The sequence below is a fragment of the Chiloscyllium plagiosum genome, unplaced genomic scaffold (assembly GCF_037043375.1).
Source record: "Chiloscyllium plagiosum isolate Xiang-an unplaced genomic scaffold, Cpla_swu_hap1 HiC_scaffold_3, whole genome shotgun sequence".
Classification (NCBI taxonomy): domain Eukaryota; kingdom Metazoa; phylum Chordata; class Chondrichthyes; order Orectolobiformes; family Hemiscylliidae; genus Chiloscyllium; species Chiloscyllium plagiosum.
In genome coordinates, this window is record NW_028270141.1 from 154,378,302 (window position 1) to 154,394,623 (window position 16,322).

Below are 16,322 nucleotides of genomic sequence, written 5' to 3' on the forward strand. Positions count from 1 at the left end.
AAATGAACCAGTAAATTACATTGAAGTTTACCTGAAACCACCCTGCAACTCAGATTCTCATTGGTAAATATGAGATCTAACAGTGGTGGACAAGCTTTGGAGGGCCAGGAAGCGAGCTATTCAACATAGTGATTTCAGCTTCTGACCTAGTCTTGTAGCCACTACATTTATATAGCAAGTTCAGTTGAGTTTCTGGTCAATTGAAAACTGTAGGATGTTGACAGAAGGGAATTCAGTGATGGTAACACCATTGAATGACATGGGATGGTGGTTAGATTGGAGATGATTCTGGCCTGGCATTTATATGGCATGAATAATTTTTGCCAGTTGTTAGACCAAGCCAAAAGAGATGGAGGAATGGCATGGCTAATCAGGAATAGTATCACAGCTCCAGAAAGAGAGATCGTCGAAGAGGCTTTATATACAGAGTCAGTATGGGTGGAAGTCAGAAACCGGAAAGGAGCAGTCACTTTATTGGGAGTTTTCTACAGGCCCCTCAATAATAACAGAGACACAGAGGATTGGGAGGCAGATTTTGGAAATTTGCAAAAGTAGCAGGGTTGTGGTCATGGGTGACTTTAACTTTCCTAATATTGATTGGAACCTCCTTAGTTCATCAAGTGCGCCCAGGAAGGGTTTCTGACGGAATATGTAGATAGGCCGACTAAAGGGTAATGCTAAGCAATGAACCATGTCAGGTGTCAGATCTCTCAGTGGGAGAGTATTTCGGGTGATAGTGATCACAACTCAATGACCTTTACAATACTCATGAAGAGGGAGAGGAGCAGAAGATATGGAAAAGTATTTAATTGATAGGGGGGATTACAATGCTATTAGGCAGAAACTGGGGTGCCTAAATTGGGAACAGATGTCCTCAGGGAAATGCACAACAGAAATGTGTTTAGGAAACAACTGCTGATAGTGCTGGACAGGTTGGTCCCATTGAGGCAAGGAGGAGATGGTAGGGTGAAAGAACCTTGGGTGACAAGGGATTTGGAACATCTAATCAAGAGGAAGAAGGAAGCTTACTTAAGGTTGAGGAGGCAAGGATCAGACAGGGCTTTAGAGGGTTACAAGGTAGCGAGAAAGAAACTGAAGAACGGATTTAGGAGAGCTAGAAACGGGTATGAAAAAGCTTTTGCAGGTAGGATTAAAGAACACCCTAAGACATTCTACACTTATGCGAGGAACAAGAGGATGGTCAGAGTGAGGGTAGGGGTGATCGGGGATAGTGGAGGGAACTTGTGCCTGAAGTTGGAGGAAGTAGGGGAAGTCCTTAATGAATACTTTGCTTCAGTATTTACTACTGAGAGGGACATTTATGTTTCTGAGGACAGCGGGAAACAGACTGATATTCTAGAACAGGTTGATGTTCAAAAGGAGGATGTGCTGAAAATTTTGAAACACGTACTCTGGGCCAGACGGGATATATCCAAGGTTACTGCAGAAGAGAGGGGAGAAATTGCTGTGTCTTTGGCATCCTCACTGTGCACTGGGGTAGTGCCTGATGATTGGAGAGTGGCAAATATTATTGCCTTGTTCAAGGGAATTATCCCAGGGATTATCCTGGGAATTATAGACCAGTCAGATTTACGGCAGTGGTGGGCAAAAGTTTTGTTCTAAGTTCTATGTTCTAAGCCTGTATATTGTCTAGATCTTGTTGAATTTGAACATAGACCGCTTATGTATTGGAGGAGTCACAAATGACACTGAACATTGTGCAATCATCGGCGACCATCCCTACTTTTGATCTTACAATATAGGAAATGCAGTGATTGCAACAAGATCATTCAGGTAGACATCATAGAATATGAATTCCTTGACTGGGTCTGTTAATCTGGTCCAATCAGGAAGCCCTGGCAGACAGATAAAAATAATAGTGTCAGACATCCTGTTCATTCTGAGATCTGGCTCTGAGGGAGCTGGATCAGTCTCATGGACTTTCCACATGAATTGGGGGGGTGAGGGAGAGTGGCTTAATGGGAGAAACAGGCCTCAGTGGAGTTAGAACAAAGAACAAAGAGCATTACAGCACAAGGACAGCTCTTCAGCCCTCCAAGCCTGCACCAATCCAGATCCTCTACCTAAACCTGCCGCCTATTTTCTGAGGATCTGTATCCCTTTGCTTCCTGCCCATTCATGTATCTGTCTAGATACATCTTAAATGACGCTATCATTCCCGCCCCTACCACCTCCTTCGTTGGCAACATGTTCCGGATACCCACCATCCTCTGCATGATGAACGTTCCACGTATATCTCCACGAAACTTTTCCCCTCTCATTTTGAACTTGTGACCCCCAGTAATTGAATCCTCCATGCTGAGAAAAAGTTTCTTGCTATCCACCCTGTCTAAACCTCTCATGATTTTGTAGGCCTCAGTCAGATGCCCCCTTTTTCTTTCCAATGAAAATAATCCTAATCTACTCAACCTCTCCTCGTAGCTAGTACCCTCCATACCAGGCAACATCCTGGTCAACCGCCTCTGCAGTCTCTCCAAAGCATCCGCATTCTTTGGTAATGTGGTGACCAGAACTGTACACAGTATTCCAAATGTGGCCAGACCAAAGTTTTATACAACTGTAACATGACCCATCAACTCTTGTACTCCATACCTGCCCGATGAAGGAAAGCATGCCGTGTGCATTCTTGACCACTCTACTGACCTGCATTGCCACTTTCAGGGAACAATGGACCTTAATACCCAGATCTCTCTGTATATCAATTTTCCCCAGGACTTTTCGATTTACTGTATTGTTCACTCTTGAATTGGATCTTCCAAAATGCATTATCTCCCATTTGTCCGGAATGAACTCCATCTGCCATTTCTCTGCCTAATTCTCCAATCTATATTCTGCTGTATTCTCTGACAGTCCCCTTCACTATCTGCTACTCCACCAATCTTACTGCCATCTGCAAACTTGCTAATGAGGCAATCTACACCTTCCTCCAAATCAGGAAGGTCATTGATGAAGCAGCTGAAGCTGGTTGGGCCTAGGACACTACACTGAAGAACTCCTGCAGGGGATGTTCTGGAGCTGAGATGACTGACCTTCCACAACCACAACCTGTCTTCCGATGTGCTCAATAATCTCTAACCAGCAGATAGTTTCCCCCAATTCCCATTGATTCCAGATTTGCTAGGGCTCCTTGTTACCATACTCAGTCATATGCAGCCTTGATGTCAAGAACTGTCACTCTCCCCTCCCCTCTGGAATTTAGCTCCTTTGTCCATGTTTGAACCAAGATTGTAGTGAGGCCAGGAGCTGAGTGGCCCTGGCAGAACCCAAAATGGATGTTACTGAGCAGATTATTGCTTAGCAGGTGCCGCTTGATAGAATTGTTGATTACATCTTTCATCACTTTACTGATGATTGAGATTGACTGGTGGGCAGAGGTTAGCTGGGTTGAATTTGTCCTGTTGTTTGTGATCATGACATACCTGGGTAATTTTCCATATTGTTGGGAAGATGCCAGCGTTGTAACTGTACTGGAAGAGCTTGGATAGGGGAGCGACAAGTTCTGGAGCACAAGTCTTCAGCACAATGGTCATAATTTTGTTAGAGCCGATAGCCTTTTCAGTATCCAGTGCACCAATCATTCCTTGATATCATGTCGAGTGAATTGAATTGGCTGAAGACTGGTATCTGTGACTCCAGGGGTCACTGGAAGCAGCCAAGATGGATTATCTAGTTGATATATTTAGCTGAAGATTGCTATAAATCCTTCAGGCTTTTCTTTTTGCATTGATGTTTGGGCTCTTCCATCAATGAGGATGGGGATATTTGTGGAGCCTTTTCCTCCAATGAGTTGTTTAATTGTCCATCACCATTCATGACTGGATGTGGCAGGACTGCAGAGCTTAGATCTGATCCGTTAGCTGTGGGATCGCTTAGCTCCGTCTATTGTTTGCTCCTTATGCTGTATGGCATACTAGTCCTGTTTTGGTAGCTTCACCAGGTTGACATCTTCAGGTGTGCCTGGTGCTGTTTCTGGCATGATTTCCTGCACTCACCATTGAACCAGGGTTGATCCCCTGGCTTGATGATAATCTTTTTAGTGGGGATATGCCAGGCCATGAGGTTACAGATTGTGCTGTTATTGGTTCACTGTGTCTCATGGATCCCCAATCTTGAGTTGCCAGACCTGTTCAAATTTTGTCCCATTTCGCACTGTGATACTGACACATTTCCAATGTGTAGGCGGGAGTCCATCTCCACAAGGACTGTGCAGTGGTCACTCTTACCGATGACCATTTGTATCTGCAGCTGGAAGATTTGTAAAGATGAGGTAATGTATGCTTTTCCTTCTTGTTGTTTCCCTTAACACCTGATGCAGACCCAGTCTAGCAGTTATGTCCTTTGGGACCTGGCCAGCTTGAAGAGTAGTGCTGTTGCCATGTCACGCTTCCTGGTGGATGTTGAAATCCCCCTCGCAGTGTACAATTTGGGTTCTTGCCACCATCAATGCTTCCTTGAAATGCTGTTCATCAGTGGAGGCAGGATGATACTTGGTAACCAGCAGGAGGTTTCCTTGTCCATGTTTAATCTGAAGCCATGAGATTACATAGGGTCTGGAGTCAATGTTGTGGACTCCCAGGACAACTCCCTCCGACTGTCTTCTACTGGGTCATCATCTGGTGCATCTGTCCTGCTGGTAGGACAGAATAGATCCAGGGCTGAAGATAGCCTTGTCTGGGTCATTGTCTGTAAGGTATGATTCTGTGAGTATGACTATTTCAGGTTGTTGCTTGACTAGGCCCTGAGACAGCTCTCCCAATTTTGGCACTACCTCCAGATGTTAGTAAGAAAAGCTTTGCGGGGTTGGCAAGGCTGGTTTTGCTGTTGTTTATCAGTGCATTGGTCATGCTTGGAGGTCTTTCCCATTTCATTTCTTTGTTGAGGCTTAGAAGAATTGGTACAACTGAATGGCTTGCTAGGCCATTTCCGAAGGCAGTTGAAAGTCAGCCACTTTGCTCTGGGTCTGGTGTCACATGCCGGCCAGACCTGGTAAGGATGGCAGATATCCTTTCCTGAAGGACATTAATGAGCTAGATGGGATTTTTCCTGACAATCACCAATAGTTTCATGGTCATCAGTATATCCTTAATTCTTAATTTGCTATCTTTAAATATGCAGCTGCATATAAGAATTTGCTTTCTTAATATTTTGATGGGGTTTATCCTGCACTCAAATTCACATTTGAAATGGAACAGTCAATTTAACTTGTCCTTGTTGAGAATCAGCCATGTGTTTTCTACTACTGTCTATGCCTTCACGAGGCAGTTACACATATTGGGATTTCCCAGGTTTCATGTGCTATAAGGTCAGCCCTTCACAAATATGGTCCGAAGTCATTTGCTCACTGAATATGCTTAATGCTGAAATAGGCACAACATTGCTCCTCTTCATGATAATGGCTCCCCAATCAGATTTGGTTTGATTGAATAATTTGATCTTTATATTGTTGCATGTATTTTGTTACAAAATACATAAAATATGTTGCAGTGTCGCCGCTGTCCAGCGCCATCTTGAAACACAGAAAAATAAGCCAAAGCATAGAAGGTAACGGCAGAAAAATAAAGAACTAAAGAAATAAAGTTCAACTTTAAAGTCCTTCTTGTTAAGTGCTCAGCTCAGGGTCTGGAGTGACTAGCCTTACGTCCTCTTGCCAAGTAGCCACAGCGGGAGTCACCACCTTCTGGCACCATCTTGCTTCCACCAATGCTGCTGCCACCATGAATTCTCACTGGACCTCGCCAATGAAACCACCACCGATACCGCCAGCTCTAGCACCGGCCGAAACGTGACTGGATTACCACCATCTCCTGATGTCCATTCGGAGCCCACCTCATCTCTGAGAAGTTGCTGGGAACTGAAAACTCACCTCTGATTTCTCTGTCACGTATCTGTGCTGGACCCACCTCACTGCCAGTGCCGAGCCATTGCTGTGACTGAGCTTTTCATAAAAGGTAGGTGAAGAGAAAGAAAACAAAAACAGAGAGAAAAAGAAAGAAAAGTGGATGGAGCAGATGAGCCTGTGCTCAGGAGTCCTATTCCGCCACCACCTTGGAGATCTTTTGTCACAGTTTGTCAACCTCTGACTGCTGTGCTTCAAGGCAGCAGCTGGTCACACCTTCTCAATGATAATAACCTGCCCCTGATTGCTCAAACCTTGTTATTTAAAGGAGCCTTTTATTTGAGGTGAATGACTGAACTAAGCTGTGATTGGTTGTCCCTCAAAAAAGAAAGGTTCCTTTAAATGTCAATGCTTGGGCAATCAGGGCAGATCATTACCAATCTCCAATTAGTTGATAAATATGGAAGCAAGAAACTTAGGGTTCAACTAAAAATCCATGGTTAAAAACCTGCTCGATGACATCTCAAGTTCCTGAGGCCTTGCTGTTAAACCTTTCTTCAACAAGGTCCAAATGTTAATATTCAAACCTGAGTGTTTTAATCTTGGCATCTACCACACCAAGGTTAACTTTGCTTGGTTTTGTTCTATTGGACTATGGCATATATCAATCAGACTTTGCCACAGTTTAAGCTTTGTGGAGGGAAACATTTTTTGGATAAATACCTAATATTTAATTTCAGTTATTATGATTTCAGACAGAAATCAGCTTGAATAAGAAGAATGTACTAATTAATCAGCTACAAGTCCTATGGATTCTGACTCACCATTTTCTCCTTCATGGCAGCATCAAACTTGGCCTGTACCTTGTCAAGCTCAGCTTGCTTCTCATCCAGCTGTGCCTGGGCAGTTCCTAACTCCTTCATGGCCCGTTGGAGGCGGTTTTCTTGTACTGCCAAATTAGCCTAAAAACAGGTATTAAAAACAGAAACCTATCAGTTTCACTTTATTAGAAGACTTCCATCAACTGCACATGTCATCTCATTGACCACACACACATGATGTCCTTAAGAAAAAGTAGTCTCTAATCTAATCACTCCAGAAAGATTCAGTGCGTAAGATTTAAACAGGCAAGCTTTTCCGCTTATTTCTTAAGGGTTTAACTTCTTCCAAGGCTATTTGTTGTTAAATCTTTCCTTTATAATTTATGATTGTGCTAAATGGAGAAATGGTGTTGATTTCATAACAGTATATTTTCCTAACAGTTGTGACAGCGCTGTTTTCTTCTAATTCTTCCATTGAATCCCGAAAGAACATTAATGAACAAAACAGAATTTTGAAACTATTGATGATGACTTCATTGTTACTCTTCCAAAGACTACTTTTTAAATTCCAGATTTTTATTCACAAATTTTAAATTCCACAAATAGCAGTGGGGGTGGGGGAGGAGATTGTGGTGACATGGAGGTGGTGGTTTAACCCATATACCCAGGACTTCAGCCTGGAACTCTGGATTACCAGCCCAATTAAATATCACAATGCGCCCATCTCCTACATGGATAGTTTAGAACTTGAAGCATAAAAAATATTGAGAATAATGTATCAAATAGTGCTTCACAAAATTAATGGAGCTTTTTGATGAGGGAACAGCATTGTTAAGGGTAATTAATAAACTGAAATATCACATGAAATCCTGGGCAATGCACTTTAAGATGGATTTGAAGTCTTTGGGGGAAATGGAGACAAATACATAATCTTCTAAATGAAGAACTGTTTCCTCATGGTTGTCTGTCAGAAGGCAGAGAGTTGGGATAAAGGGGTCTTTTTCAGGATAGCAGCCAGTGACTAATGGAGTTTCTCAAAAGTCATGTTATGACATGGGGTAAATCCTCCTGCTTAATTTAAACCAGCAACATAGAAAAGATTTATCCCATGCATTAATTTGTAAAAATTCGAGTGGCCAAGGACGAGTTAAAGTAAAAGTAATAACTTTATTTCTTAAAGTATTAACAGAGAGTACTTAACTAACAACTATTTACAACTCCTTCATCTAATCTAACTTTTACCTTCCCCTTCTACAATACTAGCCCGATAAAACCCCTGATTAAGATTTACTGAAAAATTCAAATTTCAAAACCAGCCAGCTGTCGAATCTTCTCTTTGCAAATTTTCTCTCCAGGTCGGTGTCAATATTTTTCTCCATGCAAACCTCTTCTCTAGACAGGTACCTCTCAGACAGTTCTGTTGGTCTTGTGGCAGTTCTCCTCCCAACTGTTCAATCGTTCCCAGTCTTATACCCCCAAAGCATCATTTCGTGTAATTGGTTTTTAAGATTGTCAATTTACTAAATTCAAACGTGATTGGAATTTGGTATTTTGGGGGGTAAAATGTAAATTGATCGACCTAATTCAAATCTGCTTTTGTCTCCAGGCAACCAGCTACACTAACTGTTGGACCACATGTTACATTATATCTTGTTGAGAACACTTGGTGCTGTCAGGTAGTTATGCTAGCTTTTAACTTTCTTCAAGGTATAGTACACCCACATCTTCATAAGTCACTGTTGGTACTATTCACGTTATATATTAATCATCTGAACAAAGGAACTGAGGACATTATGGTAAGTTTGTAGATGACACAAAAATAGGTGGAGGGACAGAATGGAAGCAGGATAGCTGCAGAAGCGCTTGAACAGGCTAAGAAAATGGGCAAAGAAGTGGCAGATGGAGTACAAAGTGGGAAAATGTGAAGTTATGCACTTTGTTGGAAGAAGAGACACAAAGACTATATTCTAAGTAAGGAAAGGCTTCAGAAATCTGAAGCACAAAAACACTTAGGAGTCCTAGTTCAGGATTATCTTAAGGTTAACATGTAGGTTCAGTTTGCAGTTAGGAAGGCAAATGCAATGTTCGCATTCATTTTGAGACGGCTAATATACAAGACCAGGGATGCACTGCTAAGGTTGGTTAGATTGCATTTGGAATTTTGTGAGCTGTCTTGGGCCATATACTTAAGGACGGACATCCTGGCATTGGTGGGGTTTCAAAGGAATGATCCTGCAATAAAGGGCTTGTCACATGATGAGTGGTTGAGGACTCTGGCTATGTACTTGATGGAGTTTAAAAGGATGAGTGAGGATCTAATTGAAACTTGAAGGACTGCTGAGAGGCCTTAATATAATGAATGTGGAGATGTTTCCCTCGTACGGGCGACTAGGACCTTAGAATATAGCCTCAGATTGAAGAGATGATCCTGCAGAATTGAGATGAGGAGGAATGTGAAGCTCACTGGAATAAAAGGCTGTCACTGAGCCAAGTCACTGAGCATATTTAAGACAGAAATAGATAGGTTAACAAGATGAAAGGGATCAAAGGTTATAAAGAGAAGGCAGGAGAATAGAGTTGAGAAATATATCAGCCATGATTGAATGGCAGAACAGAGAGCGGCGGGAGCTGGGTGGAAGTTCAGGCAGAGCGCAAAGCCAGTCGGGAAGGTAAGTGATTGCTATATAAAGAACTTACCTCAACGCCAACAGTCTTTTCGCAGCAGAGAGCGGCGGGAGCTGGGCGGAAGTTCAGGCGGAGCGCAAAACCGGTCGGGAAGGTAAGTGATTGCTACTAGAGAGGGTGAGTTCTAAATCCCAGGTCCTACAAAGTAGGGTGTCCCTCCCTCCCTCCTCCTCTAACCTAAATTAAGAGTCCACAGACTTGCCACAAAAAGAGGGTCTAAGGAAGTTTGGATCGAAGAGTGAGGCTTCAGCTCAGGAATCTTTGACAAGGAGGTTGAGTGACGTGATTACGCCACAGTTGAAGAGGGTGAAGACATGACTGCCAAGCTGGTTCAGTGCACTACGTGCTTGATGTGGGAAGTCAACGACTCTGGTGTGTCTGGCTCGTATATGTGTGGGAAGTGTGTGCACATTCAGCTATTGACCGAGCATATTGCAGCGCTGATGAAAGAACTCGAGGACCTTAGACTCATCCGAGAGAATGAGATCTTTCTGGACAAGACCTTCAGCGAGGTTATTACACCAATCATGCCAGAAGAGAGCAGAAGAGAGCAGACGATGAGGAAGGCAGAGAGGAGGCAGGTGCAAGAGACCCTGGGAGAAGTACCTGTCAGGAACAAGTTGAAGCTTTTGGAAACAGTAGAGACTGATGACACTGCCAGTTCACAAGGCAGCCAAGTCTGTCAATCAAAAGTTGGCACAGAGGCAGAGTGGAAGAGTCGGACATCGCACAGAGCCGTGGTAATAGGGGACTCCATCGTGAGAGGAACTGACCGGGGTTTTTGTGGCAGCAGACGGGATTTAAGGATGGTGTGTTGCCTTCCTGGTGCCAGGGTGAAGGACATCGCGGACAGAGTGCAGGAAATCCTCAAGGACGGGGGTGAAGAGCCAGAGGTGGTGGTACATGTCAGCACAAATGATGTCGGGAAGAAGAGGAGGAACATACTACAGCGGGACTTCGGAGAACTAGGAAGAAGGCTGAAAAGCAGGACATCCAGGGTGGTTATCTCCGGTTTGCTTCCAGTTCCTCGTGCTGGTGTGGCCAGAAACGGGGAGATAATGGACTTGAACGTGTGGTTGGGGAACTGGTGCAGGAAGCAAGGATTTAAGTTCTTGGATCACTGGGGTATATTTTGTGGTAAGCATAAATTCTACAAGAGAGACGGTTTGTACATTAATAGGTTAGGGACCAGCATTCTGGCAGGCAGGTTTTCTACTGCAGCACCGCTACATTTAAACTAAGTAGCGGGGGGGGAGGGGACAAACTGGATGTTTAAAAAGGAAATTGAAGGGAAAGTTAGAACAAGAGAAGTCAAGAAAGACAACTGTATCAATGAGGCAGAAAACTTGGAAAGGCATCATGCTGTAAGGTTGAGTGAAATAGGGGTTGATGGGAAGGGTGAGAGCAGTAACAAATTAAAAATACTATACATGAATGCACGAAGGATGAGTGTAAGATGGATGAGCTTGAGGCTCTTTTGGAAATTGGCAGATACGATATTGTGGGGATAACTGAGACGTGGCTTCAAGTGGACAAGGCCTGGGAAATGAATATTCAAGGCTACACATGCTATTGTAAGGACAGACTGAGGGGCAGTGGGGGTGGGGTGGCCTTGTTGGTAAGGAACGATATTCAGTCCCTTGCGCGGGGGGACCTAAAGTCAGGGGATGTAGAGTCAGTGTGGATAGAGCTGCGAAATACTAAGGGTAAAAAGACCCTCTTGGGAGTCATCTACAGGTCCCCAAACAGTAGTCTGGATGTCGGATGTAAGTTAAATCAGGAGCTGAAATTGGCCTGTCGTAAAGATGTTACTACAGTTGTTATGGGGAATTTTAACATGCAGGTAGACTGGGAGAATCAGGATGGTATTGGACCTCAAGAAAGAGACTTTGTGGAGTGCCTCAGAGATGGATTCTTAGAGCAGCTGGTGCTGGAGCCAACCAGGGAGAAGGCAATTCTGGATCTGGTATTGCGTAACGAATCAGAATTGGTCAGAGACCTCGAAGTGAAGGAGCCATTGGGAAGTAGTGACCATAATACATTAAGCTTCAATCTGCAATTTGAGAGGGAGAGGGTACAGTCGGAAGTGACAGTACTTCTGTTGAATAAAGGGAACTATGGAGCTATGAGGGAGGAGCTGGCCAAAGTTCAATGGTGCAATACCTTAGCAGGGATGACCGTGGAGGAACAATGGCGGATATTTCTGTGTATAATGCAGAAGTTGCAGGATCAGTTCATTCCTAAAAGGAAGAAAGATCCCAGGAGGAGGCATGGGTGGCCGTGGCTGACGAGGGAAGTTAAGAAACATATAAAGTTAAAAGAGAAAACGCATAACATAGCAAAGATAAGTGGGAAAACTGAGGACTGGGAAGCTTTTAAAGAGCAACAAAGGATTACTAAGAAGGAAGTACGTAGAGGAAAAATGAGGTATGAAGGTAAATTGGCCAATAATATAAAGGAGGATAGTAAAAGCTTTTTTAGGTATGTGCAAGGCAAAAAAATGGTTAGGACTAAAATTGTGCCCTTGAAGACAGAAACAGGGGAATATATTATGGGGAACAAAGAAATGGCAGAGGAATTAAATGGGTACTTCAGATCTGTGTTTACTGGGGAAGACACGAGCAATCTCCCTGAGGTAACAGTAGCTGAAGGGCCTGAACTTAAGGGAATTTATATTTGCCAGGATTTGGTGTTGGAGAGACTGTTAGGTCTGAAGGTTGATAAGTCTCCGGGTCCTGATGGTGTGCATCCCAGGATACTGAAGGAGGTGGCTCGGGAAATCGTGGATGCGTTGGTGATTATTTTCCAGAGTTCGATAGATTCCTGGTCGGTTCCTGAGGATTGGAGGGTGGCTAATGTTATACCACTTTTTAAGAAAGGTGGGAGAGAGAAACAGGAAATTATAGACCAGTTAGTCTGACCCCTGTGGTGGGAAAGATGCTGGAGTCTATTATAAAGGATGAAATTACGGCACATCTGGATAGTAGTAACAGGATAGGACAGAGTCAGCATGGATTTATGAAGGGGAAATCATGCTTGATTAATCTTCTTGAATTTTTTGAGGATGTAACTCTGAAGATGGACGAGGGAGATCTAGTAGATGTAGTGTACCTGGACTTTCAGAAAGCTTTTGATAAAGTCCCACACAGGAGGTTAGTGAGTAAAATTAGGGCGCATGGTATTGGGGGCAAAGTACTAGATTGGATTGAAAATTGGTTGGCTGATAGGAAACAAAGGGGAGTGATAAATGGCTCCATTTCGGAATGGCAGGCAGTGACCAGTGGGGTACCGCAGGGAACCGTGCTGGGGCCGCAGCTTTTTACAATATATGTTAATGATATAGAAGATGGTATCAGCAATAACATTAGCAAATTTGCTGATGATACAAAGCTGGGTGGCAGGGTGAAATGTGATGAGGATGTTAGGGGATTACAGGGTGACCTGGACAAGTTAGGTGAGTGGGCAGATGCATGGCAGATGCAATTTAATGTGGATAAATGTATGGTTATCCAAGAACAGGAAGGCAGATTACTACCTCAATGAAATCAATTTAGGTAAAGGGGCAGTACAGAGAGATCTGGGTGTTCTTGTACACCAGTCAATGAAGGCAAGCATGCAGGTACAGCAGGTAGTGAAGAAGGCTAATAGCATGCTGGCCTTCATAACAAGAGGAATTGAGTATAGAAGCAAAGAGGTGCTTCTGCAGCTGTACAGGGCCCTGGTGAGACCACACCTGGAGTACTGTGTGCAGTTCTGGTCTCCAAATTTGAGGAAAGACATTCTGGCTATTGAGGGAGTGCAACGTAGGTTCATGAGGTCAATTCCTGGAATGGTGGGATTACCTTACACTGAAAGACTGAAGCGACTGGGATTGTATACCCTTGAGTTTAGAAGACTGAGACGGGATCCGATTGAGACATATAAGATTATGAAAGGATTGGACACTCTGACAGCAGGAAACATGTTTCCGCTGATGGGTGACTGCCGAACCAGAGGACACAGCTTAAAAATATGGGTAGACCATTTAGGACAGAGATGAGGAGAAACTTCTTCAGCCAGAGAGTGGTGGCTGTGTGGAATGCTCTGCCCCAGAGGGCAGTGGAGGCCCAGTCTCTGGATTCATTTAAGAAAGAGTTGGATAGAGCTCTCAAAGATAGTGGGATCAAGGGTAATGGAGATAAGGCAGGAACAGGATACTAATTAGGAATGATCAGCCATGATCATGTTGAATGGCGGTGCAGGCTCGAAGGGCTGAATGGCCTACTCCTGCACCTGTTGTCTATTGTCTATTGTCTAACATACTCAATGGTACAAAGGGTTAATTCTGCTTCTATATCTTATGGTCTTCTGTTGTACTTGTGCTGTTCTTGTGAACTTTAACCTTTGGCTTTTACATTCCCAGGAAGGATTGTATGCCATACTTCACCAAAACCCTTCTAAAAGTTCAGAAAAATAACTTGAACTACATTGCCTTAAAACTTAAATCCTAAAACCATATGCATTAGAAATGAGGACCATATTTAACGTAAAGCAGTAACAATTCTGGGCCCCTGCTATTTGCAGAGTTAATAATCAGCATTGTTAACATTACTGCATGCAAAATCCATTCTGATGAGCAGGTAGCTCATAAGTTGGTTTGACCTCTGCATTTCAAATGCTGGAGATGAGTTATTGACGCATGACAATCCTCATGCTCCTTCTTGGAAGTCTATCCAGTTTAGCCTGATTGAGTATAGAAGTTGTTACATAATGCTAGACTTTTAGCATCTGCAGTAATGTGCTTTTGTTTTCATATCAAAAGGAGTTTTGGCAGAGATGGCTCAAATCATGAAGTATTTGGATACAGTAAATGAAAAGAAACCTGTTTTTCCCCTCAGTGGCTGAAGGTAATTTTGGGTGATTGGCGAAAGAACCATTTTTATGCAACAAGTGATTTTGAAAGCAGTGATAATGATTTAATTATAACTCTCAAAGAGAGTTGGATATATATTTGAAAGAGTAAAATGTACTTATACGGGGAAAGAACAGGACAGTGCGACCAAGTGGATAGCTCTGCAAAAGAACTGGCAGTGAATTGATCGGCCAAATTGCCTTCTTCTGTGATGAATTGTTTCAAGACTAGTTTATCAATAATTTTGCTGTTTCTACACTAAAAGTCATGATTTATTTTTGATGTCTCCTGTTATGATCACAGAGATCACAGAGAATAAGGTAATTGTTCAAATCTTTGACTTGTGCTGTTTGCTGATAAAATGCAGTGCCGGTAAAACAGTAATGTGAAATGATCCAATCAAATCTTGTTCATTCTCAATCAAAACAAGGAAATCAAATTAACTATGGATTATTGAGGCATTTATTTTCAGAAGTTTCAATTTCTATTTTCATGTAAATATCTTTGAAATGTAAATGTAATTTTCATGTAAACATGAAAATATTGAAACTGCACAAGCTATAATTCTGAAAGGTACTTACATAGATATCTTTAATACAATGAAAAGTTTGAAGTCCTCTTTTTGATTATAATATTCTTTGAATTCAATATTACCTTGAGTGGCAGCACCTCTTTGTTGATCGCAAAGAAAGAAGCCATAGCTTGAGTCCAGGATAACAAACCAGCGACATTCCCACAGACTTTCTTAGCATGTTCAAATGTATAATCTTCCATCATGAAATATGGCTGGAGAAGTTCTACTGTTTCATCATTGATGGTGTCCTTTGGAAACTGCTGCAGGGCCTGGAGAAAGCCAGTGCCACTCAACAACTAGAATAAAGGAGTGACAAAAGTTCATTAGACCATAAGAACATAAGAAATAGGAACAGGTGTAAGCAATTCAAGCCTGCTCCACCATTCAACACAAAGTTACAGATCTAATATTCCGAATTTCCACTTTCCTGTCCTTTGCCTCAATCCTTGATTTCCCCTACTGATCAAGAATCTATCAATCTTAGCCTTAAATACAAACAAGGACTTTGTCTCCTTAGCTCTGTGTGGCAAGGAGTTTCAAAGACTGACAGTCCTGTGAGAGAAGAAATTCCTCCTCATCTCAGTCTTAAATTGTCACCTAGCCTCCTCCTTTAGAGACCGCAATTTCCCTCCCCACATAGTTAAAGATACCCTCCAACACATCTCGTCCACATCCCGCACCTCCGCCCTCAGACCCCACCTCTCCAACCATAACAAGGACAGAACGTCCCTGGTGCTCACCTTCCACCCTACCAACCTTCGCATTAACCAAATCATCCACCGACATTTCCACCACCTTCAAATGGACCCCACCACCAGGGATATATTTCCCTCCCCACCCCTTTCCGCCTTCCGCAAAGACCGTTCCCTCCGTGACTACTTGGTCAGGTCCAAGCCCCCTTCAGCTCACCCTCCCATCCTGGCACCTTCCCCTGTCACCGCAGGAATTGCAAAGCCTGTGCCCACACCTCCTCTCTCACCTCCATCCAAGGCCCTAAAGAAGCCTTCCACATCCATCAAAGTTTTTCCTGCACATCCACCAATATCATTTATTGTATCCGTTGCTCCCGATGCGGGCTCCTCTACATTGGGGAGACTGGACGCCTCCTAGCAGAGCGCTTTAGGGAACATCTTTGGGGCACCCGGACCAATCAACCACACCGCCCTATGGCCCAACATTTCCACTCCCCTTCCCACTCTGCCGAGGACATGGAGGTCCTGGGCCTCCTTTACCGCCGCTCCCTCACCACCAGACGCCTGGAGGAAGAATGCCTCATCCTCCGCCTCGGAACACTTCGACCTCAGGGCATCAATGTGGACTTCAACAGTTTCCTCATTTCCCCTTCCCCCACCTCACCCCAGTTCCAAACTTCCAGCTCAGCACTGTCCCTTGACTTGTCCTACCTGCCTATCTTCTTTTCCACCTATCCACTCCACCCTCCTCCCTGACCTATCACCTTCATCCCCTCCCCCACTCACCTATTGAACTCTATGC

The 16,322-nt window shown here is 43.5% G+C and overlaps 1 protein-coding gene across 1 annotated transcript in view; it reads right to left on the minus strand.

The window, feature by feature from the left end:
* Positions 1–16,322, minus strand: part of LOC122540182 (dynein axonemal heavy chain 8-like) — a 1,370,012-nt gene that overhangs the window by 208,336 nt on the left and 1,145,354 nt on the right. Inside the window, exons 70-71 of the mRNA XM_087976825.1 lie at positions 14,909–15,124; positions 6,682–6,819 (exon numbers count right to left, since the gene is read on the minus strand). Of these exons, the coding sequence (XP_087832951.1) occupies positions 6,682–6,819; positions 14,909–15,124 (354 nt within the window). The remainder of the gene's footprint in view (positions 1–6,681; positions 6,820–14,908; positions 15,125–16,322) is intronic.